General features: G+C 37.7%; 1 protein-coding gene across 2 annotated transcripts in view; it reads right to left on the reverse strand.

The window, feature by feature from the left end:
- Positions 1–25,329, reverse strand: part of REV1 (REV1, DNA directed polymerase) — a 43,708-nt gene that overhangs the window by 5,201 nt on the left and 13,178 nt on the right. Inside the window, exons 6-17 of one of the 2 annotated variants that reach the window (XM_026035638.1) lie at positions 24,047–24,154; positions 22,767–22,883; positions 18,026–18,155; positions 16,985–17,113; positions 16,126–16,280; positions 14,334–14,453; positions 12,071–12,291; positions 10,759–10,931; positions 7,812–7,914; positions 5,861–6,017; positions 5,291–5,493; positions 2,611–2,844 (exon numbers count right to left, since the gene is read on the reverse strand). In XM_026035638.1, the coding sequence (XP_025891423.1) occupies positions 2,611–2,844; positions 5,291–5,493; positions 5,861–6,017; positions 7,812–7,914; positions 10,759–10,931; positions 12,071–12,291; positions 14,334–14,453; positions 16,126–16,280; positions 16,985–17,113; positions 18,026–18,155; positions 22,767–22,883; positions 24,047–24,154 (1,850 nt within the window). Of the gene's footprint in view, positions 1–2,610; positions 2,845–5,290; positions 5,494–5,860; positions 6,018–7,811; positions 7,915–10,758; positions 10,932–12,070; positions 12,292–14,333; positions 14,454–16,125; positions 16,281–16,984; positions 17,114–18,025; positions 18,159–22,766; positions 22,884–24,046; positions 24,155–25,329 lie in introns of both variants that reach the window. The other variant, XM_026035636.1, reaches the window with a different exon arrangement.

A 25,329-nucleotide genomic window follows, 5' to 3' on the forward strand; every position in this document is an offset into this window, starting at 1 on the left:
ACTGGTATTAGTAATCTCAGATTCTAAGGGCACAAGGCAGTTTCTGCTGTTAGCCAGAGGCTCTATTTTCAAAAACTTCCTTGTCAGTAGGAAGTGAACGTGGCAGGGACACAGATGGCCTTTACTGGGCAAGTTTTCACTTTTTCAGAGAAAGTTAAGAAGTATTTGAATAATTATTATGCTTTTATGTTCATGYACATAATTACACCTCATTTTTAGGTCAAATACGTAAATATTTGTCAAGGGAAGGGGGCTGTGCTGTTCACAGGCATTATCTCTAACTTATGCAGGCAATAAATGTGAACATCCCTCCACAGGTCCAAGTGTCACTACATTAGCCCAGTACTTCTAGACCTCCGGGTGCCAACACCCACATTTCCCCCCCATGAAACACACACTTGGAAAAGGCAGAAACGGGAGCAACTCTGGCCTCAGGCAGCACCACCCAACAGAGCATTACAGCGAAACGCAGCCCATTAACTCTGAAGCTTTCAACGCTTCAAATACTTAAGAAAACTCCTCCTTAAGAAAACTATTGCAAAGCGTTATCCTTCTAGGGTTAAGCATTCAAAAGCCAGGACTTTGGGAGGCACAGTGCTAATGTGCTGCATTCATTGCAACTGTTCAACTGCAGGACCAAATTATTCCTGCAGAAATAAGCAGTTGAGTGGACTGGACATTTTTTTCCATTGCCCACTGAAAGCAATCCAAGTAGAATTCACAATTAGAAGACCTTTCAGTCAAATTCATATGAAACTTACTTTAATTAATTGGACTTTGAGGTAATTACTGTACAGCCAGTGTCCTAACAGGGCTTTCACATCATTTTCACAAGGGAAACCTGGGTCTTACAAATAGACCTGTTACCTCAGCAAGCAGCCACTGGCATTCTGACGTGCTGTGTGAATTTTCTTAAAAGCAATCTATACTGTGTTTAGCCAGTGGAAAAAAGGAGGGGAAATTTGCTAGCAGCAATTAACTCTGCTACTACAACTGCCATTCACTTCAAGGCATCTCTAGCATTTATTTTTTGCATCTTTTGCTTTTAATAGGATTCAGCTTTTGCAGGTGTGCCTGCTTCTAAAATTTGAAAGATTTTTTTCAGCTGCTTAAAATGAATCCAACCTATTTTCACCCTTATTAAAGGACAGYCTTACCTGAAAGAGGGCATTTTCCATGTGTTTCTAAAGAATAAATCACTGCCAGCCACCTAACCTGACACCGGATCATTTAAATGCAGTTTACCAAGAAGAAACAAGCAGCTGAAAACATTCCWAGCTAAGCTATAAAACACGGCAGGGCATTATTCACAGTTGCTGAGCTACTATAGTGCTCAGTTTRGAGTTACTTGTGATATTTCTACATATGGAGCCTGTCACACTTAAGTTTGTTGAATCATTTAAGTGAAAATGACCCTTAAGTGCGTGTGTGCACTTCTATGTATATGCATTTCTGTGTATCTGCACAGTATAATTTAACCCACATGTTCACAGAACACTCCTGGATAAGCAAAAGTTTAACTGTGTAATTTAAACTATGGAAAGATCCTACACTGCTCTTCCAAAATGTCTATAGGGGAGAGCCCAGCTCAGCAGCTCAGGAATGAAAACTGACCCAACTGCTTTGGAGCCCATCAGTTCAAAATTGATCACTTTCCTTTTTGAGCAAAGTGAAGGCATTTTTAATAACTSAATGGACTACAACTCTTTTAAATAATAAATACGTGGTACCTACCATTTACCAAAAAAACAGCTCAGCAATTTATATCCAATTTTCTCTTCGTTCCTTTTAGCTAAGCAGCATTACTGCTTATAAACAACGAGAATCTCATTATAAATCTGATTAGATGATATCACTTTGAGAACAGCAATGGCACAGCAAATGGAAAAATAAAATTACTGTTGACGCTGCTCTATTTTAAATGATCTCTCTACAAGACATTTTATTTCTAGGCAGTGCAATCTTTGATTCATTTACCCTGCATCTGATCAGGACTGTCTTAGACTGAAGGGAGCACTATGACTGGGAGCACCATTTCTGCAGCCTGCTCCTGCTTCAGGCCAGCATTTGGAGAAACACCTTTTCACTTCCCTCAACTGCTGCACAGAAGTGTATTTAAAATTATGGAGACACACACAGTCTTTGGCCATGTCTCACCTTCTCCCAGGAAGATGCTTAAAATCACCACATCTACAGAGGCTGGAACGTTGGCTTCACACCACCAAAACATCCTTTTAGAACAGCGTTGAGTCTCCTGTGACTAGCTAAGCTCCTTTTAGGACTGCTTTAGATTGATGGGGCAGTGTTAACAGCTGCAATGCTGAAAAAGGCTATTTACACACTGGACTGCAAAGCTAAGGGTAGTTGAGGGGCGTTTATATTAAATAACGGCAAAAACACAGGCATACTGATGGCTATATATATCTCCAAAAAATATCATATTATGTTTGGGGCTGATAAAGGCGTATTTTAAAACAGACTTTACTGAAGATACTGAAGGACCCTAATTCCTCTCGAGTAACCACAGATTCTCCTAACTGTGCCTCCAGAATCCAGCTGCTAACTCCTCCTGCGGGTGCAGAGTCTCCTGCTGTCCYGCCAACATCCTACCTGGGAGAAGGCGGGCAGGGCAATGACACTAAGGCCCGCCTCGGCGCTTGCTCCGTGCGGCTCCGGGATCTGCAGCAGCACCGTTCCCAGGGGCTGCGGCACCACGGCGCTGCTGCAGCCGTTCACRGGCTCCCTCCTACTCTCTCCGGGCGTTTCGCCCTGCTGCGCCGCGTAAATTTGCTCCACTTGTTCTCGGAGATCGGGCGGCAGAGCTTCCAGCACGGACTTATCTAGCTACAAATTATATAAAACAATTGTTACGTTTTTCTGAGGAAAAAAACCCAAAATCAGTGTTAATGTAACTCAGAATAGTTGCTCAAGAACACCTGAATCTCAAAAAACAAAGTACATTTTTATCGTAATTTGTATGTGTGAACTTACTACAGAATCTGATTAATACACACTGCAACAGCAAAGTGTAATCAAGCTTGAAAATAGTTCAGTGCATATGAGTGCTCACTTTTATCTTTTCTCAAAATTTAGTATACTCATCACAAATTCCATACAATTTTTTCCTCTATAACCATCTAACAATAAAACCAAAAATAAGTATAGGCAAAATGTTCGTAACAAYACAAAACTGGCGTTCCATTCAAAGCAGTAAGCCATTAACTTCCTTTTTTATATAGTTCTAGGTAACATGTGGCACATGTTACCAATTTAAATTACTGTTATTAATTATATTGTTATACCCTCACATTTTTGTCACTGATTTTGGAAAYGAGTTTATATTCAAGCTTTCGCTTGCTATAAATGGTACTAAACACAACTGACAAGAAGATCTACAGCATTATTTTTCTCACAAGTAGAATGGACTGGGTAAATGAAGGTCAATGCTGGCTTGCAAGTGCTGCTAACCAGGACTCCACAGGGGCAATGAAAAACTTCATCTTTCACCTCTAGGAAGMACATTTGGATCTCATGACCACATTCAAGATCTGCAGAACAAGGACAAGGACCTATGAAAAGCTACTCGACCTGTATCAARGAAATGCTTTCAGGAAAGCTCTCCAGGCGATTAACCTTTCTGCTTATTTAAGTCTACATGGTGTTTCTGGTGTTTCTTCCTTCCACATTTGCTACGTATATATGTATGCTCTATACACATATTCCAGTGTGTGTAATAGCTTCCTGTTCCACTCCTAGAACACACAACATAAAGAGGAGCTTGGGACTCTGTCAGAACTCCTTCTCTTTCTCTGGACTGAATTCCATGTTATAYTGTAATTACAAAGCAGAAGGAGAACAAGGACGCTGGACAGAAAGGGCACGAAAGCTTTAGGAACTCCTCTGCATATTCTTCTCTCCTTCATGTATACTATTTCTATAMGAGCTCTATAAGAGATGCTCAGTAAACAGAGTTGCACACTGTGCAATCAGGCTGCCTTTAGGTCCTGTGCTGCCTGAGCACTGCTTTGCAGAAACACTTGTCTGCCAAAAGCATGATCTGTTCCACAAGTGTATGAATATGTGGGGAAGCTGCTAGCAGAACATAAAAAAAAAAAAAAACAGTTTACAGATTTAAATTACAGCAGTATTTTACAGGAAAGCATTTAAGAATGCTTTCACTGAAAACTCCTACAGAAGTCAGTGCAACTTGCTCTTAACTGACTCTCATAAAGAGATGAAACCAGAAAAGCAAATAGAGATGCTTTACATAAATAAAGACTGTCTTCCTCTCATCTTAAAAAAAAAGATGATGTTCTATACAAATCTTAAATGTCTAACTTAGCTTCAACATAATTTGAGGAAAATTTGGGAAAAAAAAAAAGCCAGGAAGTTGCACAGTCTGATTTGCATGGAAGTTTGACACTTTTTTTAGGCAGACACTTAAGAGGACAGTCATTGCAGAAGGGTTAAGAGGAAGCATAAAACTATTTACCATTCAGCTCCTTCTCACTGACTCAAGCTTAAAGAGAGATCTACAGTGTACTTTAAAGATAGGCATGGGAGACATGACTAAATATGTAAGTGCAGAACAAGACTTGATCATCATTTATTGGCTTGGTGGCAAAGAATACTGCTACTATAAAAAAAAAGTGAAACGGTTAAAAGCTCTGCCTTTATCAAAGTGACAGAAAGCACTGGACAAAATTCTTCATTGGTAATTCTTTAGCTATTCAGAAATAATTTTGGCAACATAATAAAGGGGGATTTACAAATCTACACTGTATCATAATCATATAAACATTAAGCAGTAACTCCAAATTGTGTCTAATTTATTTGATGTAAATTCTTCCAAAGTGTTTTCAAGTTCTTTAGAATTACACTTTGTGTTACTCTAAAAACCTTAGATTATACTATGCGGATGATAATACTTTTGAATATTGTAGTCTCAGCATGTTTTCCATTTCCATCTATTTCAGTCCTTTGACAAGTACAGGCAAAGGAAAATAGATACTGGAAGATTAAGTTTTTCTCCTTTGAATTAATATAATACTACATCTTCAAGAGAGCCTCTAAAAGACTGCTTTACAAACCCTTTTATTAAGGCAAAATAGTCTGGCATCAGTAACAATCTTGTACCATGTATTCTACTCCACTGGTGTTCTTTTTAAAAAAAAAAAAAAAAAAAAAAGGAAAAAAAAGAGGCAACTTTTCTTGTTCTCTCCAAATCAGACCATCATTCCCATAAAGTACTGAATATATACAGCACATATTCTATATTCTCAGGTTTTACCTGGGAAGCAGATGGAACCTCAATGCTCAAATTGAGCCTGGATTTGACGCTGATGGGAGAATGTAGGCCGTTCCATTTGACAGCAGACTCGGGCTTATTGGCATTAGAACTGAGACCAGAGGCCAGGTGAGTACCGCGAGGTGGAAGAAAAGTGCAGGTTCTTGAATCTGAAGATATCTCAAGGTCCATAGCAGCCACAATCACTATACCCATGAAAACAAGATACAGAATGATCAGCTTGTTAAAAATACCTTGAAATTTTGAGCCACACTCAAGCTAATTTCCAATTAATGATGGTTAATGAAAAGCTAACTTTTCATTACTGAGCAGTTTACACAGCAGCAGGCATTATTATAAAACTTAAGCATACTCTGTTGCTATTTACTTAAAAAATTGAACTAATACCATTTTTTATTTACAGCAATTTTATTTGCAGCAACAATACATGTTCTCAAAGAGTTTATCTTAAGCAATCTGTATAATATTGAATAAGTATTCAGAGTGATAAACTACATTTAACCCATTAAGAATTGATCACTATCACAAATGCAAAGTAAAAATCGTACTAACCTTCCTTATGTTCTTCTTCTGAGCACTTTTTTGCTTTCTGGACATGGAAAAGATCAATGACTGAATGGGATCCACCAGGTAAGTGTCCAGATCGTACTGTGGAGTGAGCTGAAGTAGTCTGATTGATGGGAACTAACTGCTGTACCTGAATTCCAACCTAAACSCAAGACATTAATACATTCACTTAATGAAGTTTTAAAAGATATGTAAAATTAATAAGCAGTATGTTGAAATATGCATAGCTACAGAAAACATCCCCAAAAAATCCCAGGATTATTCACCACAATCCAAAAGCTAAGAAGTTACAAAAAAAAAATCTTTTCCGATAAAGAACAATGCTGACAACTGGATGATAAAACAATGCATTTATTGTAAAATTTCTCTGACACTAAGAAGTACAGAACCAGGAAAACTGATTACTGTTAAATCTGGCTACATACACCAGAAGGAATTTTCTTTGCTTCTCAGCACAATCTATACTAAATTTAGCACTGGAGTCCAAAGACGAGAAAATGTTTCCCTTCTAGAAATGGTCCTTGCAAAGCCTCARTGGATGAAAGCACTTTGATGAATGTACTCTTTATCACAGAAGATATATTCCTAGTTTTGAAAAATCAGTTTATTTTAAAACACTAGAACATTCTGTTCAAAAACTCTACTGGTACCTTGTGCAAGTGTATGGCTAATTCTCTGTAACTCTGAAGAGAAAAGGGCTCAGAAAGCAAGAACGAGCTAGTGCATATATTTCTTTTTTTTTTTCTATAATTACACAGCAAGGCTTACATGTTTATTAGCTGCAGTTAAGGGGATATTAAAACATCACTGTAAACTTTTCTTTTCACTTTTATTTTTATACTTTTAAACCTTTCCAGATTTAGCTCTATAACATCAGTCTTTGCAATCAACATTGTGTTTATTTTTCCTTTTTCTGGAAGTACAGCAGCATTAAAGTGCAATCTTAATCTGCTGGATAAGCAAGTGGATTCACCTGCCCAAATGTAGGCACTTACATCTAAGATTATCACTCTAGGACCTTTCTAAAGACAGAGGGGGGAAAAAGAGCCCTTTAACAGCATGACCCACTTTCTGTATAAGGGAGATGTCTGAAGCCAGCTGAAATGGAACCACCCAGGGACCGTACCTGGACCTGCACCTAAGCTAGAACCACGAGGAACCTCCAGAACCCAAGAGAGCCCCACYTGGTCAGAGGAAGCATCCTGTTCTGCAAAACAACTAATACAGCACTCACTGGATTCTAACTCTAAAGAAGAATTCTCCAAAGCAAGACAAGGAGAGGATTCTATGATTTCATCARTCCCACGAAGAAGCTACAGACCTGACTTTGCAAGGCAACGCTGTGATTCAAGAACCTGCTTCTACACCTGTAAGTGCAGTTTTGCTTTACAGAGTCTGCTGTGCTCAGTGTTAACAAATGGCTCGTGCCAATATATTCTCATTATGGCTTCACAGCGCTGTGACAGAACCACTGCAAGGAGGACGAGCCTCCCAACCGAGCCGTGCTGTGACAGAGCCAGCAGTTCCACCCTCAGGCAAAGGCCAACTCTGGGTAACTCCTCTGGATTTAAGTCTACAGTAGTGTTCTGCTATGGTCTCGATCTCTGTCAGGCATTATCAGCACTATTTATATTTGCTGCTTTCCTAATAATTGTGCCAAAGTTTAGTGAAAATTCTATGACGAAATCAAATCTATACAGGCTAATACAACTGCAAATGATACAGTCAAATTTTGTTACTTCAGGCTGCAAGTTGCAGATTAATCCATGTCGTATTAAATATACAAATAGCTTAACTGTTTTCTTTCTCAAAAAATAAATATAAAAACCAATATGATTGTATAGGCTAATTCACACAAGCTTTGCATTAACGAAATTTTATTAAAGATGACAAAGAAATTTGACGAAGAAAAATTCTGTTTTTCACATGGACTCACCCCTCGCATATCTGATATGTTCAGTTTCATGGTGTGAAACATATTCAGAGTTTCTTTCCCAATTATTTTTGCACTGTCTGTTGCATGGTCTAGAGTCACAGTCCTACAATGAACACAAAGATTTTTTTAAAAGCAACTATTTCACAAATCCTAAATAAAACAATTCTGTATTTATTACAGAGAAGGCTTCAAAAAAAAACCCTGACACATCATAATTTTTTAGCATGCAGAAACAGAACTCACTTTTTTTGTTCTGTGATTTCTTTTTAAAGGTAGTTAAGTCAAAGCACGTTCTACAGAAAGACAAATTACTTCCTGATTGACCATTCTGAGGGTGTGCAGCCCCGACATTAATTTGTCCTGGGACAGATTTACATTCATGCTGCRAGCTGGAGGCAGGCAGGAGCGTTTCCCCTTGCAGTACCTGCACAAGTGCTCCCGGGCCGGGCCCTTGGCTAAGCACAGCTCACAGTCCCCAGGGAGGGGTTTGCTCACCAGCGCTTCAACTTCCTCTCAGATGACAAAACTCCAAGGCAAGAGCTCCAGAAGGCGGCAGAAGTAGGTGTAGGAGGTTACAAGCAGGTTACAGCTCCCCTCAACACCCCAAACCTACAAGGGACAGGGCAAGTACCCASGCAAGTTCGCACAGCGGCTTCTCACCCACTGCTACCGAGCTGCCGAGTGGCAGCAATTGCAGTTGGAAGTGCCTGGCAGGGCACTTGGCAGCTCCGGGTACCCCACGACACACTATTTGAGGAGCTTATGGTCTGACTTGCAGGTAGCTAATCCTCATATTAGGGGGATGGAAATCTTTCGCACTGAGGTCCCTGTCGCAGTGTTAACTCTGGTGGAATGGGCACCAGGGACAAGGAAATTCCAGATGATGTTTTGGTATTTCCCGGGTGCCCTCATGACAACCTACTGCCCACTTTGATGCTGTCTGGTTACAGGGTCTGGGATCTGTCAGAATTTGACATGAATGGCCAAGTAATCTCTGGAAAGCTCTGGTCCTGCCAAAATGAAAAGTTTTCTTGGTATGAAGGATATGAAGGACTCCCTAAGCCTTAGAGGCCAATGTTCAAAGCAAAGAAGAAAGCAGATCAACTCAATGATTAAACAGCAATTCATTAGGGAGAAATGGAGGCTAGAGCTAAAGCTACACCGTTCCAGAAAAATCTTTTATAAGGCGCTATGTAAAATACATATATTTTAGAAGATCCTATGGTACCACCAGGACTTAAGATGTCAGTGTAGAAATACCACTGTTCTGTTTTCTAATACAGCATGTTGGAGCAGAACTGTAAGTCATAAGCTCACAAGGACAGAAGAGACACTGTGCAAGCCCATGCTGCTGTTCAGCTCTAAAACACAAAGGAAGTTGCTTGTAGAAGCTGAAGGCTGAAGTTCMAAGGAAGCTGACGGTTCCTTTGACAGTGACTATTGACTGACCGTCCTGGCTCAGTAGCTGGGTCACCCTTGTTCACCAGAGACAGGGCAGCATCTTGGTAAGACCAACAACGTCATGATGAGACCAAGCAGAAAGACACATCCCTACACTGGTAACAAGCCACAAGGAAACAAAGGCACTTCTGAACATAGAATCACAGAATYGCTGAGGTTGGAAGGGACCTTCAGAGATCATCCTGAGGAGGAACTGATGACTACATGAAAGAATAACRCTCTTAAGGACAAGAGACTTGTTGCCTTTTCAAACAACTGAAATGCTAGGAAAAATGGCCACTCTGAATTCAAGATTTAGAGACACAGTTTTAAGAGATCCAGCCTTCCTACCTCCACACCAGTTGCCAAGGGTCTTTTCCCTTCTAGCAGTGAAAAATATTCTTTGCAGACTTACTGGTGAAAGAAATAGCAGAGAGATTTGACACCAAGAAATATGTCTGTACTGAGATGAATCTCTGTAGTACACGATGTCTGATGACAAGTTGGATCCTCAGGATGCTAAACGGCCTCAGAGGCTTCTGTAACAAGCAATTCTGCAATTACTGTCCCTAGTCCCCATGTGCTGAAGGAGCAGAGTAATGATCAGACACCCATCTTGACAAGACAAAGGCATTTTTCCTCGAGAATCGACTCCAACTGTCACAATCAACATGAGATTAAAGAGCTATCAAGGAATAGCAGGAAGCTCCTCAAGAAAAACAACCACCACACGGCTGAGGGGAACAGCTTGCAGCAGCACGTTTCAACTCAGCTGGTCACTGCAAGGAATGAAACCATYGCTGCACATGCTGCAGGGTGCAGGGTGTCAACACGACTTCTGCAAGCACTGCAAAAGGAAAAAGAGCTCCAATATTGAGGACAATGAATGTGGACACTAACAACATACATGTTACATACGGGCTATYGTTTGAAGATAAAAGTTTTAAAAGATCAAAAGCCTTTACAAGCTACAATATTTCATGAGACTATTATCAAAACAAGAATAATATTAAATTATGGATTATTAAGCCAGATATTAAGCCTCTTCTTTCCAAGAGGGAGGAAAATGTACATCCCCATCAAGAGAAATGGATAACCTTGGCTATGGAAATGGATAACCACAATAATTCCTTGAACATATTTCACTAAACCACTTATTTTTTAAGTAGTGTCCGGCACACAAGAGCACATTCTTTCAAGAAAGCATTTTCAAACCACAAAGAATGCACTTGAGGAGTCAGATTCTTTCTTTCCCATGCCGGCTACCTCCAAAAACTGCAATCTTTTCTCCTGTGCCTTTCAATTTCTGATAGTACTGATGACTGAAGGATTGTGTATGTAGAGCAAAACACCAGAACTGAGGATAGGATTCTATACCTGATGTAGGTTTGATAAGCAGACAGAAARGTACTAAGCATCTCTAAAATTTCTATTTTCCTGAAAGTTTCAGCCTGCAGGAGGAGGCTGATACCTGCTTCTGCCTATTCATGTCTTGATGCATAGTTACCTGGCAATATTATCACAGATTCCGTGGCCTCCATATTTTGCAGGCTCCACCGGTGCCCCAGCCTTTCTGACCATAATCTTTAGAGTCAACCGTTTACCCTTCATACCAGCAGCTTCCAGCCTACGTTGGATTTCTTCCGAGAGGCTCAGAAGGAAAGCTTCTGCTTCCTTAGGCTAAAAGGAAAAGCCAACATTCCACTGTTTAGAACATCACTGTTTTTCAGATACATGATGCAAATCATTAAGAATTAATGTAATCCACAAACTCTGGCAGTTGGTGAAATGTGCATTGCTAAGACTTAAAAATATGTAAGATTTTCTCGACTGAAAAGAACAAGCTGACTCACAGGCAACTGTCTAATTTTAAGTGTTTTATGTTTACACTGTATGCAGTTGAAGAATGGCAAGATGGTAGCTTTCATGCTGAAAACAGTCTTAAGATAAAATAAGAGGTCTTTATGGAGGTAACTGCATTTTCTTCCAATAAAAATTATAAAGCAATTTTTAGGTATATTCCTAGAAGATGAAGTGCTTGGGGTTTATAAGGAAAATAAAATTTCCTTATTTTATAGGATAGGATTTTATAGGAAAAGGAATTTCCTTTTCCTAAGGAAAGCCAAGCAGTGGCTCAGCTACCCRGAGGAGCTGTGTAGTCTCTCTAGAGGACCTGACTGCATAAAGCCATGAGCAACCTGGTCTGACCTTGTAACTGACCCTGATCTGAGCAGGGGGCTGAACTACACAACACTCTGAGGTCTGATTTATTCCATAATTTCTACAAATGCTTAATATCTCAATAAAGAAATTAATTATTTTAATACAATTCTGTCAGCACCACTCCTTTGTAATATTTGATAAGATCTACCGGGCAGAACAAAACAAAACACGAAAAAAGTGGATCAGAATGTTGYACTGCACCAAACTGGTGATGGCTCTAGACACAGCCATGTTTATGGTATTTTAATGAAATGAATTTTAATGAATAATAATAATAATTAGCATTTTAATGAAAGAGAATGCAGTAGGTGCTGACAAAACTACTGCAATCAGGTTGTCTGCACTAGACTGGTACAACGACTGTAGAACAGCCAGTTTTGTGAATTAATTCGTCTTTTCAGTCCAAATCTCAGCAGGCTCTCCTCCCATTATACCCTTTGATCTCCTACTTCTTCATTTTCCTCATTTCTATTTGGTCAATAAAATGGTGCTGTAACAGATCAAAGTGGTCTGATCTAAATGAAAATCTGAGTATGAAAAGAAACCCCTATAGTTGAAAGAAGTCACAGCAGAAAAGAAAGCAAGTTGRAATTTACCTGTGTAAACCTTATTCCATAGTTTATTTCTGCTGAAACAGATTTTCTTTCTTTTTCTGTTCGAACAGGTCGATCATCCAAACCACGACAAAACCTGTAAAGCATCTGTCCTGTTTTTGGACCAAATTCCTTCTGCAGTTTTGACATTGAAGCACACTGTAGATCTCCACAGGTTTTAATCCCCAAAGAAACCAGCTTGGATTCCATTGACCTACCAACTCCTAAAAAGAAAACCATTAGTTCCATTAACTCCGCACAATTCAGGACAGTCAGGTTTTGACAGAATCAAATTTGTCTYTTCTAAACCTAAAATATGCAGGTGCAAATTAATATCATAATAACAAGTAAATTTCACTAAATGAAATRCTGTATTTATCTGTAGTTTTCAAAATGTCTATTACCTTAAATGAAATCATTTAAGGTGCCACAGTGCAGAACCTTTCCTTTATTTCTAGGTGAATGATTTTTGCTTGTAAACCTCCTTGACAAAGTACTGCCTGTTATGGTGCACGTAGCTCTGAATATTACAATCTTCAGTCCAGAGAGGGTGTACAACATGTAATATGTTTTTACCATTGCATACAAGTGATTTAATCTAACGGAAAACCTGCAAATATTTTTACTACTGCTTCGTTGCTTCCTAGGTAGAAAAACACTATTTCAAGTGCAAGTGACAGCATACACCTGTATCGCTGGTGCTCTGAATTACCAACCACTGGCAAGTGTATGTATCCATGGCAACTGCACATATGTAAGTGTGATAAATTTATGTATATTTATGGGTTTGATGAGAGGTAGGCTCTTGTTTCTGGCAGATATTAAACCTTTTAAGTTTGCAGGGGCAAAGACAGCAAAAGTCAAAAACCTCAGGGAGCCAGATTCTATCTTTCAGAACCTGTTTCATTATTTTAGTGATATACTGCTACAAGCACTAGGAAGCTTTTGCTATGAACACATGAAGTATGAGTGAAAACTTTAAAAGACTCAAGTCAAAGCACGTTACTATATGAATGGTTTTCCTGGAGGGAAAAAAATCTCCCACAAGTCATGATGAAAAGCAAGGGTACTGTGGTGTATATGCAGTTTGTTTGGTCACAGAAGATATGCAAAGAGAATTTCTGGCACACCTGCATCCGTACGTGAATTCTATTTGTAGTACTTCTCCATTTTAGTGACTCTCACCTATTATGACAGATCTCTGCTTCTTTTTCCTTAAACAGAGCAGTTTGCCATTTTGAATACGTAGCACTAAATATGTGTGTGCACAGGAAGGCTGAGCACAACTATCACTAACATACAGAGCATGAATAAGGCGTGTTCAGCAGTTTTTGCATTGTATCTGTGTCAAACTATGTTAATAACATACTGAAGAGCAATACGCTATGGATTTGCATGGCAGAAAACATTTTAGCTTACAACTCCTTTAATTATTTTCCTAGAACACTAGAARTAAAAAATAATAAATAAATCATCAGCCTGTTTTTAGACAGGTGTATTCCTTATGTCATGACTGCCTATCACTATTTCTTGGCACTAAGTCCAGATCCATTCTGTCTGTCTGCAGCTTCTCTTACTGCTCGAGGAGCTTCCCTAACCTAGGAAGGTTTCTTTCTTCCCGCCCAGCATTTTCCTCAGGTCTTTCCCATGTCCGCAGGCATCCCATCTAATCATTACAGATTCCAATAGGAGAGTCAAATCTCTCCTATTGGAATCGRAATGTAGCAGAGGGGAAAAGAAGAAAAAAGCCATGTTCATGTTCTCTGGCTGTACATATGACAACTTGGAGCTATTGCCAAAATAGCTATTGAATTTTGCCTGCCTGCCCCTCTAAAGCTGTACTAATTTGGATAACTCCCCACTTTCCAGTTGTCATTTTTCACAAAACTTGTAGAAACACTGTATCTTTGGAACTTGTTTGGAAGTGCCAGATGGATTACAAAATTATTAGTGCTGTTAAAACTGCAAATCATGCAACCATTTTATCAAAGGACAGAGCAAAAATAGTTGRAATTCAAGAAATTTGTTGTTCTTTATTGAAAAATCTACCTATGCTGTCAGTTTGTAGTACACCATTAACTAAAAGATACAAAGAGGTCCCTGAGATTCTTCTAAGACGTGATTAGTAAATCTTTTCCTTCAGATCTTAATCCTGAAATAACACGTAATCTTGTTATATTTGAGACTGAAACCTGAACACAGATTTGTAGTTACAGCTGTTCTAGTCTCAGGAGGCAAAACGTTCTGTAAAAGAAGAGACAGGTACCTGGAAGACTGGTAACAAGTTGGCCTCTGATAAAATCATCCACTTCTTCTGGTTTTAAGTGATACTGTCCATCTGGTTTTGCTTTACGAGTTGCCATTCTGGCCAGCAGAATATTGGAACCTGTGAAAACAACAGATTGAAGCATGCCTGTGGTAAATTCTGTCTTTTCCAATAGGATTTTCTAATCCAACAGTTAAAGGAAAAACACAGCAGGTACAGTCAAATTCAGTGTATACAGACTTATGAGCACTGTTTCTGCTAAGAGACTAAGTTGATGAAACAATTAAAAACAGACTCATTCAATTCTCTCTTTAACTTCAGGGATCCATGTTTTGTCTATAGAGTACCAAAGATTTCTGAAGATCTTCTCCTATTTACCAAGCAGACCAACATAGCCTCTAATACCATAACATCTCAGTGATTCACCTTCKGCAGTATATTTTTCCCACAATACTAAAGTAGGGAAAAAATTAATACCTCACTTAACAAATGAGAGGCCAAGGCACGGGATATTTACAGAGGAGCTGGTAACCATCATCTTTCACTAGCATCGTTTGAGTCAGTTTAGTTTAACCACTAAAATTTCTGGGGTAGGGATTAAATCTATTCAACCAGCATAAGCATGTCCTCTTTTAATTTACTGCCAATCAGAAATAAGAGAAGGGATCTCCATGGTATAACCATATCTATTAAGATATTTCTATAAGACATTTAGACATTTTATTGTATTGGTGTAACTTTCCCATTGGGTAACGTAGAAATCCCTTATATGAGATGTCAGACCCAGTATTTGAACTCAGGTCTCCACATTCATGCGACAGCCCCATTACTATCCCCCAAATCATCTACTTTGTGATGAATTAAGAGTTGAAAGACAAAGTCCTTGCTGTGTACCCACCACACAAATTTCTATAAAGGACACCAATTATTCTCCAAATACCTACTACAAATTGATGAGAAATAAATATTTGCTCATAGGTATTTGCCTCTTTTCATCAGTAAGAGAAATATGATAACAATGCTCTAAAAAGCAATTTCTCTCTTTGTACAGAAAAAAATAACACACTGAACACACTAAACAACAACACAATAAATATAAAAGAGATTACAAATGTGTTTCAAGTCAGAGCAAGACACAAACAGGAACCAAGGGATTTACAGTCTCTATACTACCATGATGCCTTAAGAAACAAAAAGAAGAATTGTACCAGTAAGACTTACAATAATTAATTTCATTTTGCATCACAAGTGGATTTATACACTTGTGTACACTCAGTATTTACTCCCGGATGCTCATTACTCTAATGTGATTAGGAAAAAACAAACAAGCAAACAAAAAATAAAACAAAGCAAAGGAGAAAGGAAAAGGCCATGCAAAAAGAAATAAAGAAACTATTTTCAGATATGTGATTTTGTGTACAATACTTGCTACAGATTTCACAAGCTTTGCTTTCAGTAAGTTGTAACTACGCTACATCATGCTACGCTATAAACTCYTACTACTTTCTCTTACAAGGAACAGTATCTGCTCTCATTTTTTCAACTTACTGGAAGAAACAGAGCAACATTTTATAAAAATGAGTGTAAATATGCAGATGGAATTCTAGCATACTTTTTAAATAAGAAAGCAGAGATGATAGCAATTTTATAAAACCTTTTTTGAAACTTTCCATTCACGAAACACTTGCACTTTTATTACACTTATTTAATGTCCACAGCAATATATTCCATATTCCACGAATACTTACTGTTTTGCCAATCTTACATAGCAGAAATGACTCAAGGGACTTACCCATGCCAACCGAGGCAGTGCATTTAGTTTGGGCCTTGATTTCGGTGCGGATAGCATTTGCAAATTCATCAGGAGTCAGCCTGGTCTCTGTAAGGATTTCAGTGATATCTACTAGTGCTTCATCACAACTGACTGCTTCGATGTTATGAGTATAGCTATCAACACAAAGTAAAGGAGGTGAAACACCAGCAACAGCTCACCATCTGTTAAAACAAATATGTAGCAAATAAAGTCTTCCTTTTGTGGTGGTATTTCCCTGCTTATTTAGTATCACACACAAAGATTAAAACTGTTAATACAGCAAATTACAGTAACACTATTATGCAAGACTAATTTCAACATGCTTCATGCTTTTAGAGGAACAGCTGGAGAAGGAGAGTTGGATATTCATATTTTACTCACACTAACAGATTTCCAATATTGTTCTAGTGCACTTTAAATCAGAGTAGTTTCTAATAGAAATTACTCCAGTAAGCAATTTAAATTGCTTAAAAAAAAAAAAACCAAACTAAAACAACAACAACAAGAACAAAAAACACTCAGAAGTATCTCACTACCAAGCAGGAATCAATTCTCACAGTGAAAACAGTGCAAGTTTTAAAAATGATTCCCTTGGAATCAGATGCTGACAATTTACAGGATTTGGCTCCAAGATAAAAGAGTGCTCAGACAAAACAGAGTGCTCAAAATAACAAAGTACTACAAAAGGAAGGTCTGACATAGGAATGGTTTTCAGAGAGTGGGAGAGTAACATAGAGACGAAAATCCAAGCTCAAATACTGGCATTCAGCAGAGGCAGATGAGAACATGCCAGGCAACATAACCATGGAAAATCATGCAAAGTTACAGCACACATTACCTTGCTAGTATTTCATATACTGTCTGTGCAACTTCTTTGTATGAGTCAAAATCATATGACACTGCTTGAAGATTTGGACACAACTTTTTTGCTTGCCCAAAAAACATTCCGTTCTTTACGCCCACTTGTCTAAAATCAATAAGAAACAAAAACAAGTATTACCAATTTCTTCACAAATTAYGTCAGTATGTGGTATTTCCAAATGAAGTATCTGTCTTTCCACAAAAGTAAATTACTGAGGGGATAGCCAGCATTTTGATAAATAAAGAAAAAAACTGTTGCAAATAGACTATTTTAATTAGCTGTATGATGAGTAGGTATACAGCATGGACAGCAAGTGTTTGGGGATGTGTTTGAAACATTAAAAAAGAAAAACTCCATGAAGCACTGCCTGCCATCTTATGTTTCAAATTAAAACCAAGCAAATACTGCAGATATTAAGACAGCTAGCTCTTATATCCCACTATGTAATCCTTTAAAATTATGTTCCCACAACAAATAAAGCGACAAAAATAGCACCTTGCCTACTCTGGTATAGTTAAAAAGTTACAGTGAAATAGTAATTGCTGAAGTATTTTTCCATGAGTGTAGCAGACCACATTTTCAGCACTATGGTTATATARCAAGATATTTCAAATTCTGAAAGTTAAAAGCTATACTAACTGCAATATTCAATGTGATCAGCGAGATCCTTGTCTCATTTTAACTGAAACCTTCAGTAACACAATGGTCTCAACTTCACAAGGGAAGTCAGTGTTAATATAAAGAAATGAAGATTACATTTTGAAATCAAACTTATCATTGTGAACAGCACAAAGCTCTCCTTAATCGGTTTTGTTTCAGTTAACATGCAGGTTAGGCTGAGAGCTGTAACAATGTTCAAAAAGCAGCTGCATGTACAGGGAAGGACATAATAACTGACATACAAAATAATTTCTGAAAATAAATAAACAATACATGATCTGACAATTGCTATTTACAGTCACTTTACACTTGTCTGTATGAGACTTTTCAGCCACCTTGTGGGTAACTTKTACTCACCTGGCTTCGTAACTACAAGAGGCAATTTCAGCCATGGACAGAATAGTGAGATCCGTATCAGCTCCGTTCATTTCTGTGGAATCTGGATGCTCCCAGACTGATGAGTCCGGCTTATCAGGAACTCTAATTTCTGCTTGGAAAATAATAGTTRCATTTGTTTTAACATTATTTTCTTACAAGTTCAGCAAAATGAATATGAATGAAACAAAAATGATGGAGTATTCTTGAAACAATTTCTATACAGCTTCTTCACCTGTTCATTCTTCATTCATTCTTCATTCTTAGTATGAAATTCATTCATACCACAGTCAAGAAACCAAACCAAACGAAAAGGASAGACACGTTTCCCCCAAGCCCCAAGTAATCTCTCTCTACAGATAGGTCTGCAGATATTACTGTGATCAATAGTCTGCTACAGTGAAGTTCCTTTCCTAATTTCCTATTTTAGAGAATAACTTACAGATGGTTACCTACACTATTATTACAGAACTATGAGAGATTTCAGCTATCTTTAATGAGGATAACAATGATTAGACAAACTCTTGATATCATCAAACACAGTTACCGCCTATAAACAAAATGCATAACTCTGAGAAATTACCAGTTGCTTCCCTGAACAAAAAGATATATTTAAAAAAGAAATAAAGCTATATTCCTTTTTTTTTTTTTAAAAAAAAACACAATTACCACTAAGGCAGAGCAATTAAATTCTAAATAAAATTACACTGCTTCTCATACTTAAAGMCTCCTATTCAAAACTATTTCTAAACATTTTTTCAAGCTATATACCCCAAAATGACCTTTAATGAGCCAAATAAAGTAGCAAAGATATTTACAAAGTAGCTTTAAAAAAAACTATTAAAACTAACTAGAAACTTATGTATATTATTTAATACTCTTAACTGACATTTAATACTCTTAACTAACTAAATTCACTGACAAAATCTCCATTATTACTTTCTAATAATTCATGTATGCAACTTCTCCCAAAAACCACCACAAATTTCTCTYGGATCAAAGGGCTACAACTATAAAGACTGTAATCCCAGACTTTTAAGACAAGAGACAGGCCTTTCCTAATTCTGTAAGCTCTACAGCATACTCTGAGGCCAACTGCATACTTGATACTAGGACAGAAACTCAGGACACACAATACTGTGTGGTCAAGTAAAGAAGTTCTCTTCCTTTCTATTTAGGGGTTTAATGTAGGTGCAGATCATGAGAGAGGATGTCTAGGCCCAAAGTTACAGGTTAGTCTGAAAGCACATATCGATGCGAACATTGCTATTCCTTCCCAAATTTCCAATCAGAATCAAAACAAAAAGCTATCATAAAGACAGAGAGCTGCTTATTTACTCAAAATCAAGTCCAATACACATGCTATAGTTCTTTCTCATTACCGTAGTCCATTTAATTCTATGCACCTTTGTSATATACAAAGTTTATGCCAAAGTGCCACAATACCTAATCATACATCATAATACCAACAAGTTTCACACTGACAGCTCAACTGAGAGAAAACAGGGTGCTAGGTGCACATACAAGTAGTTATCAGATGTGGCGAGTGAGTGGAGACAGCAGGGCCAGAACTTGGCTCACATGAAAATCTGCTTTTGTTCAGACTTCCTGCTAACTTCAAGTATCTTTTAAAATTGTAAATGTATTTACGTATGAAGAGCTCAGTAAGTTACCTAAGATGTGTGCAGCTGCAAATTAGAGCAAAATTACGCCCCAAATAAAGACAAGAGTGTCAAGAACAATTCCTTTAGTCCGTGCCTTCCTGCGCCCTGGCCTGAGGTGATGCTGCCATCTTGACTATCTTCATTGGGCTCGGCGAGCTTCTCCACATCGCAGCAGAGCGGACTGATGGAGTCACTTCATGGGAAATGCAGGGCAATGCAGAACACATTGTCCTCAATGGAAGGCAAGGTAGAGAACCTCTCATCAAAAGCTGGGAAACTAGACAGGCACATGGTGAATGTGGAGCAACGGATGGAGAAATCAGAGGCCAGGACCCAAGTCTGTGAAAAAGAAATCGCTGAGAATAAATCTGTGACTAATATGATGGTTAAAAASTGCTGCTCTTCAGAATGAAAAATAGGAGATACTAGGGTTGAGGGAAAGGAAGCCTAAAAAATATTCACATCTTGGGCATCCTGGCCACGAAAGAGAGACCTCAAAATATGAATTCTGATTAACACATGTTAATCCTTTATCTTTAGGACATGAGTGTCAAAAGATGGTATCTATGTAGAGAGGTAATCCCTACTACCCAGAAAGCCTATGTCCASTTTGGAGATCTAGGGACAGAATGATAGCAAATTTTTAAATTTGGAAGTTACATATTTGGATGAATTCAAACAAGAAAAAGAAAGTATTTCATAGAGGATGCAAGAGTCTATTGAGACTAGATACTCAATCAGCAATGCAGATCAAAAGGTAGGAACTAGTATCACTGAAGAAGTAATCTGCAAAAAAAGTAGCTGAAGCAGCAGAATTCAGTATGCAGTCAAACTGATTCATAGGTTTCAGGGTTGTTTTTTTTTTTTTTTTTAATTTGTAGCTTTTTTTTTTTTCTAAAAAGCAAGGCCTGCAAAAGGCAAGGTCAAAGAGAATAGCCTGGAAAGCACAAAGCATCAAAAAAATAGATTCCATGTTGAAACATGGAGGTAAAAATATGCATATGTTCAAAGTTGGACTCAGCCACCTTTTTATGTCATTCACTCACAATACGATTCTTTATTTTTAATATTAGAAAAAAAGATCAGTTTTCAATGTGTTAYATGGACCTGCCAGACCATATTTACCTGTGGCAAGACACAGTTAAACACGTGCTAWGAAGTGTTTCACATACACCTCCTAAGCTAATCACGATGTGAGAAAAGCCTAAACAAAAATGTAGTTATATGTTTTCTTACAAGTCTACAACAAACCTTAATTTCCTTTACCCAAAAGGAAGTCAATCTATGTGTTTATGAGAATGTAAGCAGAAACAGCAGGCTACTTTGTTGATAAAAATATTGCACTCAGGGATAAAAAATAATAGAGACTAAAAAATAAGGATCTGCAGCTAATGAGATAGAGACTGTAAAAACAATGTGAGGAAAAAAAAAATCCTTTTGCCAAAACAACARGCTATACAATCAGACTAAATTCCAAGAAAGACGAGCTAGCTGCCTGCCTGCCTGCAAGCCAGTGGGGACTGGATGCTGAGGTTAGAATAAATGACAGTGGAGACATCCCGGAGAAGCTGCTGAAATAAGAACCTGAGTTGCTACATCACAAGGCCGAAACCTATTGTACCTCTAAGCAATACATATAGCAAAAGAGAAGCTGTTGGATTGAGGCAATACAGAGAACATACTAATTTATATCAGCTAGGCTTCCTTAATTTTAACTCCCTCACTTTGCTGTGTCACATGGTTATTCAATGATATGTTCTAATAAAAGTTATTAGTAAATGTCACTGTTTAAAACTGAGCTACCAATAAATGGTTCATACATAAACTGTACTATGGAAAATCTAAGCCTGTAAAACCACAGCTATCTTTGTAACACGCTTACAAAAGACATTACAAACACAGCAGAAACTAAGTCTGGAAAGTTTCTGACTTACAAGAAAGTCAACCATGTCCTCCCAAAATTAAAGGCCAGCAGGTTCCACAAACATATATTCTACTGCAGTGCAAACGAGTACTTAAACTACAGCAAAGAGACTAAAAGGCATCACTTACTGTAATACCTTGTTTCCAAGTGTCTTTGAAAATCTACCTATTTCCCTACCCCCTTTTTAAACAGTATTAGCATTTCAGAGTAAACTAGAACAACAGTATCTGCTACAAGTCCAGTAAGAAGTGTGTACATTGGTCAAAGGAGAGGCAACTTCCAATCTAAACTAAAATCAAATAGTGGCAATAAAAAACACCTTCATTTAAACTTCAAGGAGAAGCAAAGTTACCATTTATGTTTAGTAATTCTATGCTCCCATGCTAAACGCAGTTCACACCTGGTAACCATCAGAAAACCAGACAATAATATTAATATTTTCTTTATACCAGTATACTGCTATTCTATACACTAGTACATTGCTACTTGAGAATACAGAAACAGTAAGGAGGCTCCAAATGACTGTAGGAAAGTAAAGAATTCTCCAACTACAMAAGATGCCTTGCTTTCCAAGAAAGAAACTACTGGAAAGTCAGAATTCACAGAAGTTGCCAGACTCTTCAAATAACCAAAATGTTTTAAGTACCTCCCAAATTAAGTCACTGTACACAGGTATATAAATGCAATTAAAAATCAACTGCAACCWATCAATGCCTTACTGGCTATATGCTGTCATTTGTACTTTCTATTCATAAAAGATATCAGTAGCTTTTCAAAATATATTTTGCACCTGCTTTTCTGTAATATACTTCTGTAATACTGAGAACTAAGTGCTCAGACAATCTATATTTTCTACTAAAACAAAACCAAAAAAAACCACCCCCACACTTAATTATACTCACCCTCAATAAAAAAAAGTGAATAAAACCTAAATTACTCTAAGATACTATACCCCCAGAGCAAGGACAACTTTCAAAAGGTCGCAACGGCAGATCACTAAAGTCACCAAGCACTGCGTTATCCAAAAACATTTCTTTTCTCAACTAAAAAAGAGTTTATCCACTACATATCTTATTAGTAACTTTCCCTTTCTTTAAAGTTCTTAATCAAAGAAAAAGAAATCAGTTTTTAGTACCTGCTTTGCCATTCAATAGTTTATTCTGATAATATTGCTGTTCAAGCTGAGGGTTGGCTCCAGGGCGCAGTGGTGCCTTTCCTGCACCTCTGTTGCTGGTAACAGCTACTGGTTTTCCTGTGGAGAAGAAATGCACATAATTAGATGACAACACATATAGAACCCACAGGTTAATAATAGCACATCCAAGGAAAGATTATGAAGATGTCCATTTTATTTTAAGTTACTTCAAGCTTTGGCGCCGTTACAGGAGCAAACAGCTATGGGAGTGACTTTGTGTTATGACTTAATTAGACATAGAAGAGATGAAAACTTTTGAAAGAGTGAAAATGCAGCCATAGTGGCTTGTCTTGAACAACTACTATAAAGGGAAGCTGTGAAACTTCACCAGTGCCCTAATAATTCATTAGCATACAAATTCTAAAACATTTTTAGCAGGTTTGTTAGCTAAAGCAAGCTAAAAAAACTTACGCATATCAACACATTTGGTTCCACTCGTTCAATTAACTATACAAAATCAAATCCTGAGTTAAACTTCTGGCTTTTTTAACAGTATCAACACTCCTCTAACTTTTGAACAGCAAGCTAACCTAYGCACTGCAAGTTCTGGTGCAGGTTTACAGAAAAGAAAAAATATTCACACATAAGTCTTCGGTTCTCTATCTTGCCATCCTGGAATTTAAAATTTGGCAGGAAATACAGTTTTTAAGATACATACTGTATGTAAGAAATGTATATGAAGAATACATAGTTTTGAGTCTTTCTCAGAACATTRYAGCAAGTCTTCAGACATCAACATCAAAATTCAGCATCTACATAGCAGAACTGGTGTTTTAACTGGAGCCAACTGCATTGACCATCATCCAGATAACACTTTTTTTTTTTTTTTTTTTTTTTTTTTTTTTTAACACAGTGACCACAAATCACTTTCGGTACAGCTATAATTTGAATTCCAATTTCTAATGTGGTAGATTTAAGCCTCAGTGAGGTAGGTGCAGTGTCACACGGAATGACTGCTCTGAATTTGACTTCTCTGCTGTTACTTCGGACACCAAAATGAAGACAGCAAAGAGAATTCCAGTTCTTTCTTCCACATGCTTTTGGACTGTGAGACAGTAAAGAAGAATAGGAAAGTTGTGTGGTCCTGCTGTTACAAAAAGATGCCAAGACTGACATGCAAAGTCCAATCCATTAAGTACGTAGGATTTTTGTTTGGTTTTGGTTTAGTATGCAGAGAAAGCCTCAAACCAGTAAAGCGACACTGAAAACTGGATACTGACCTTTGAGATCTGGTCTATTTCGGATAGCTACAGACACAAAGAAGCAATCCATATCCACGTGCATTATACAGCTCGGTGGCTTGGCCAAGCTCGAAACAGACACATTACCTAGTATGAAGATACACCAACAGAAAACTTGAACCCAGTACTACGCACAGCAGCCATCAAGGACTATCATGAAGTTTTTACCACACTAAGTTACAAAGATTTTTATCTCTTCTCACCAAGTTGGTATCACCATTCCCTTAATTCTCAGTGCAAAAGCTACGAAAAAAAACAGACAAAACCCCCACAAAACAAAAACAGTAACTGAGCAGTCTAAACAAGGCATCACAGTTAAGTTTCTATTTTTTCTCATAATTAACACTTTCTTACTATAACAAGCTCCCTCCACCCCAAGTACATTATTGCATATATTGGGAACTGGATCTTAACCAATTTTCGTTTCACTGCTAACAATGAATCCGTGAGAGAGCTTCATGATTTTTGTTCGTGGATCAGAACACACTGTTCTAAAAGATAATGTTCAGCTGCACTGAAAGTCGACTCTCCCTTTTCACAGAACACACTGAATGTACTTGAAKCTTCTATGCATTTGGATTTTGCCAACTGATGTATGGACACTGATGCAAACATCCAGCAAAGAGGAGCAAGATTCCTACAGATTGCAAAAACGATAATGCTAAAGTTCTGGTAATTCTTCTGTGCATTTGCACGCTAGAAATTCAAGTTTCTGTGTCTATGTTGCTGACCTGCCAGGGGAGGATACAGCTGAGGTAAAACCTTAATCTGAATAATGCCTAACGATGAGAGGCAGTATGAGAGTGAGAAAATACTTTAATATACCTATTATTTGCTCTGCTTGACTATTGTGCTAACTGCTGAATGATGAGAAATATGTACTTTAAAAAAATTTTAGTAATTTACCATCTGCATTTAAATGACTATTAAAAAAGACATTCATAAACCAAGCAGCTAAGACAGTGCTTAAGAAGCTGTTCCTTGACAAATGAAAGACAGTAATTAACTACAAGAATTCGCTAAGTCAAATTGAAGGAAAAGTACAATACATTAGTTTATACCATATTTTGATGGTAGTTTATAAGCCAACATGCTTTAAAACTGCAGTGTGCCAGCAAAAACACAAAAGCAGCTATTTCTTAGAGTAGTAAACTTTTAGGATAATTTGTCTTTGTGAGCTTATTTCCAAACCATCATAAGTGATTAGTTTTACAGCATAACAGAGTCAGAATCCCTCTGATCACATAGTCAGCCTTTTAATT

The sequence above is a fragment of the Nothoprocta perdicaria genome, unplaced genomic scaffold (genome assembly GCF_003342845.1).
Source record: "Nothoprocta perdicaria isolate Ctin4 unplaced genomic scaffold, notPer1 scaffold_163, whole genome shotgun sequence".
Classification (NCBI taxonomy): Eukaryota; Metazoa; Chordata; class Aves; order Tinamiformes; family Tinamidae; genus Nothoprocta; species Nothoprocta perdicaria.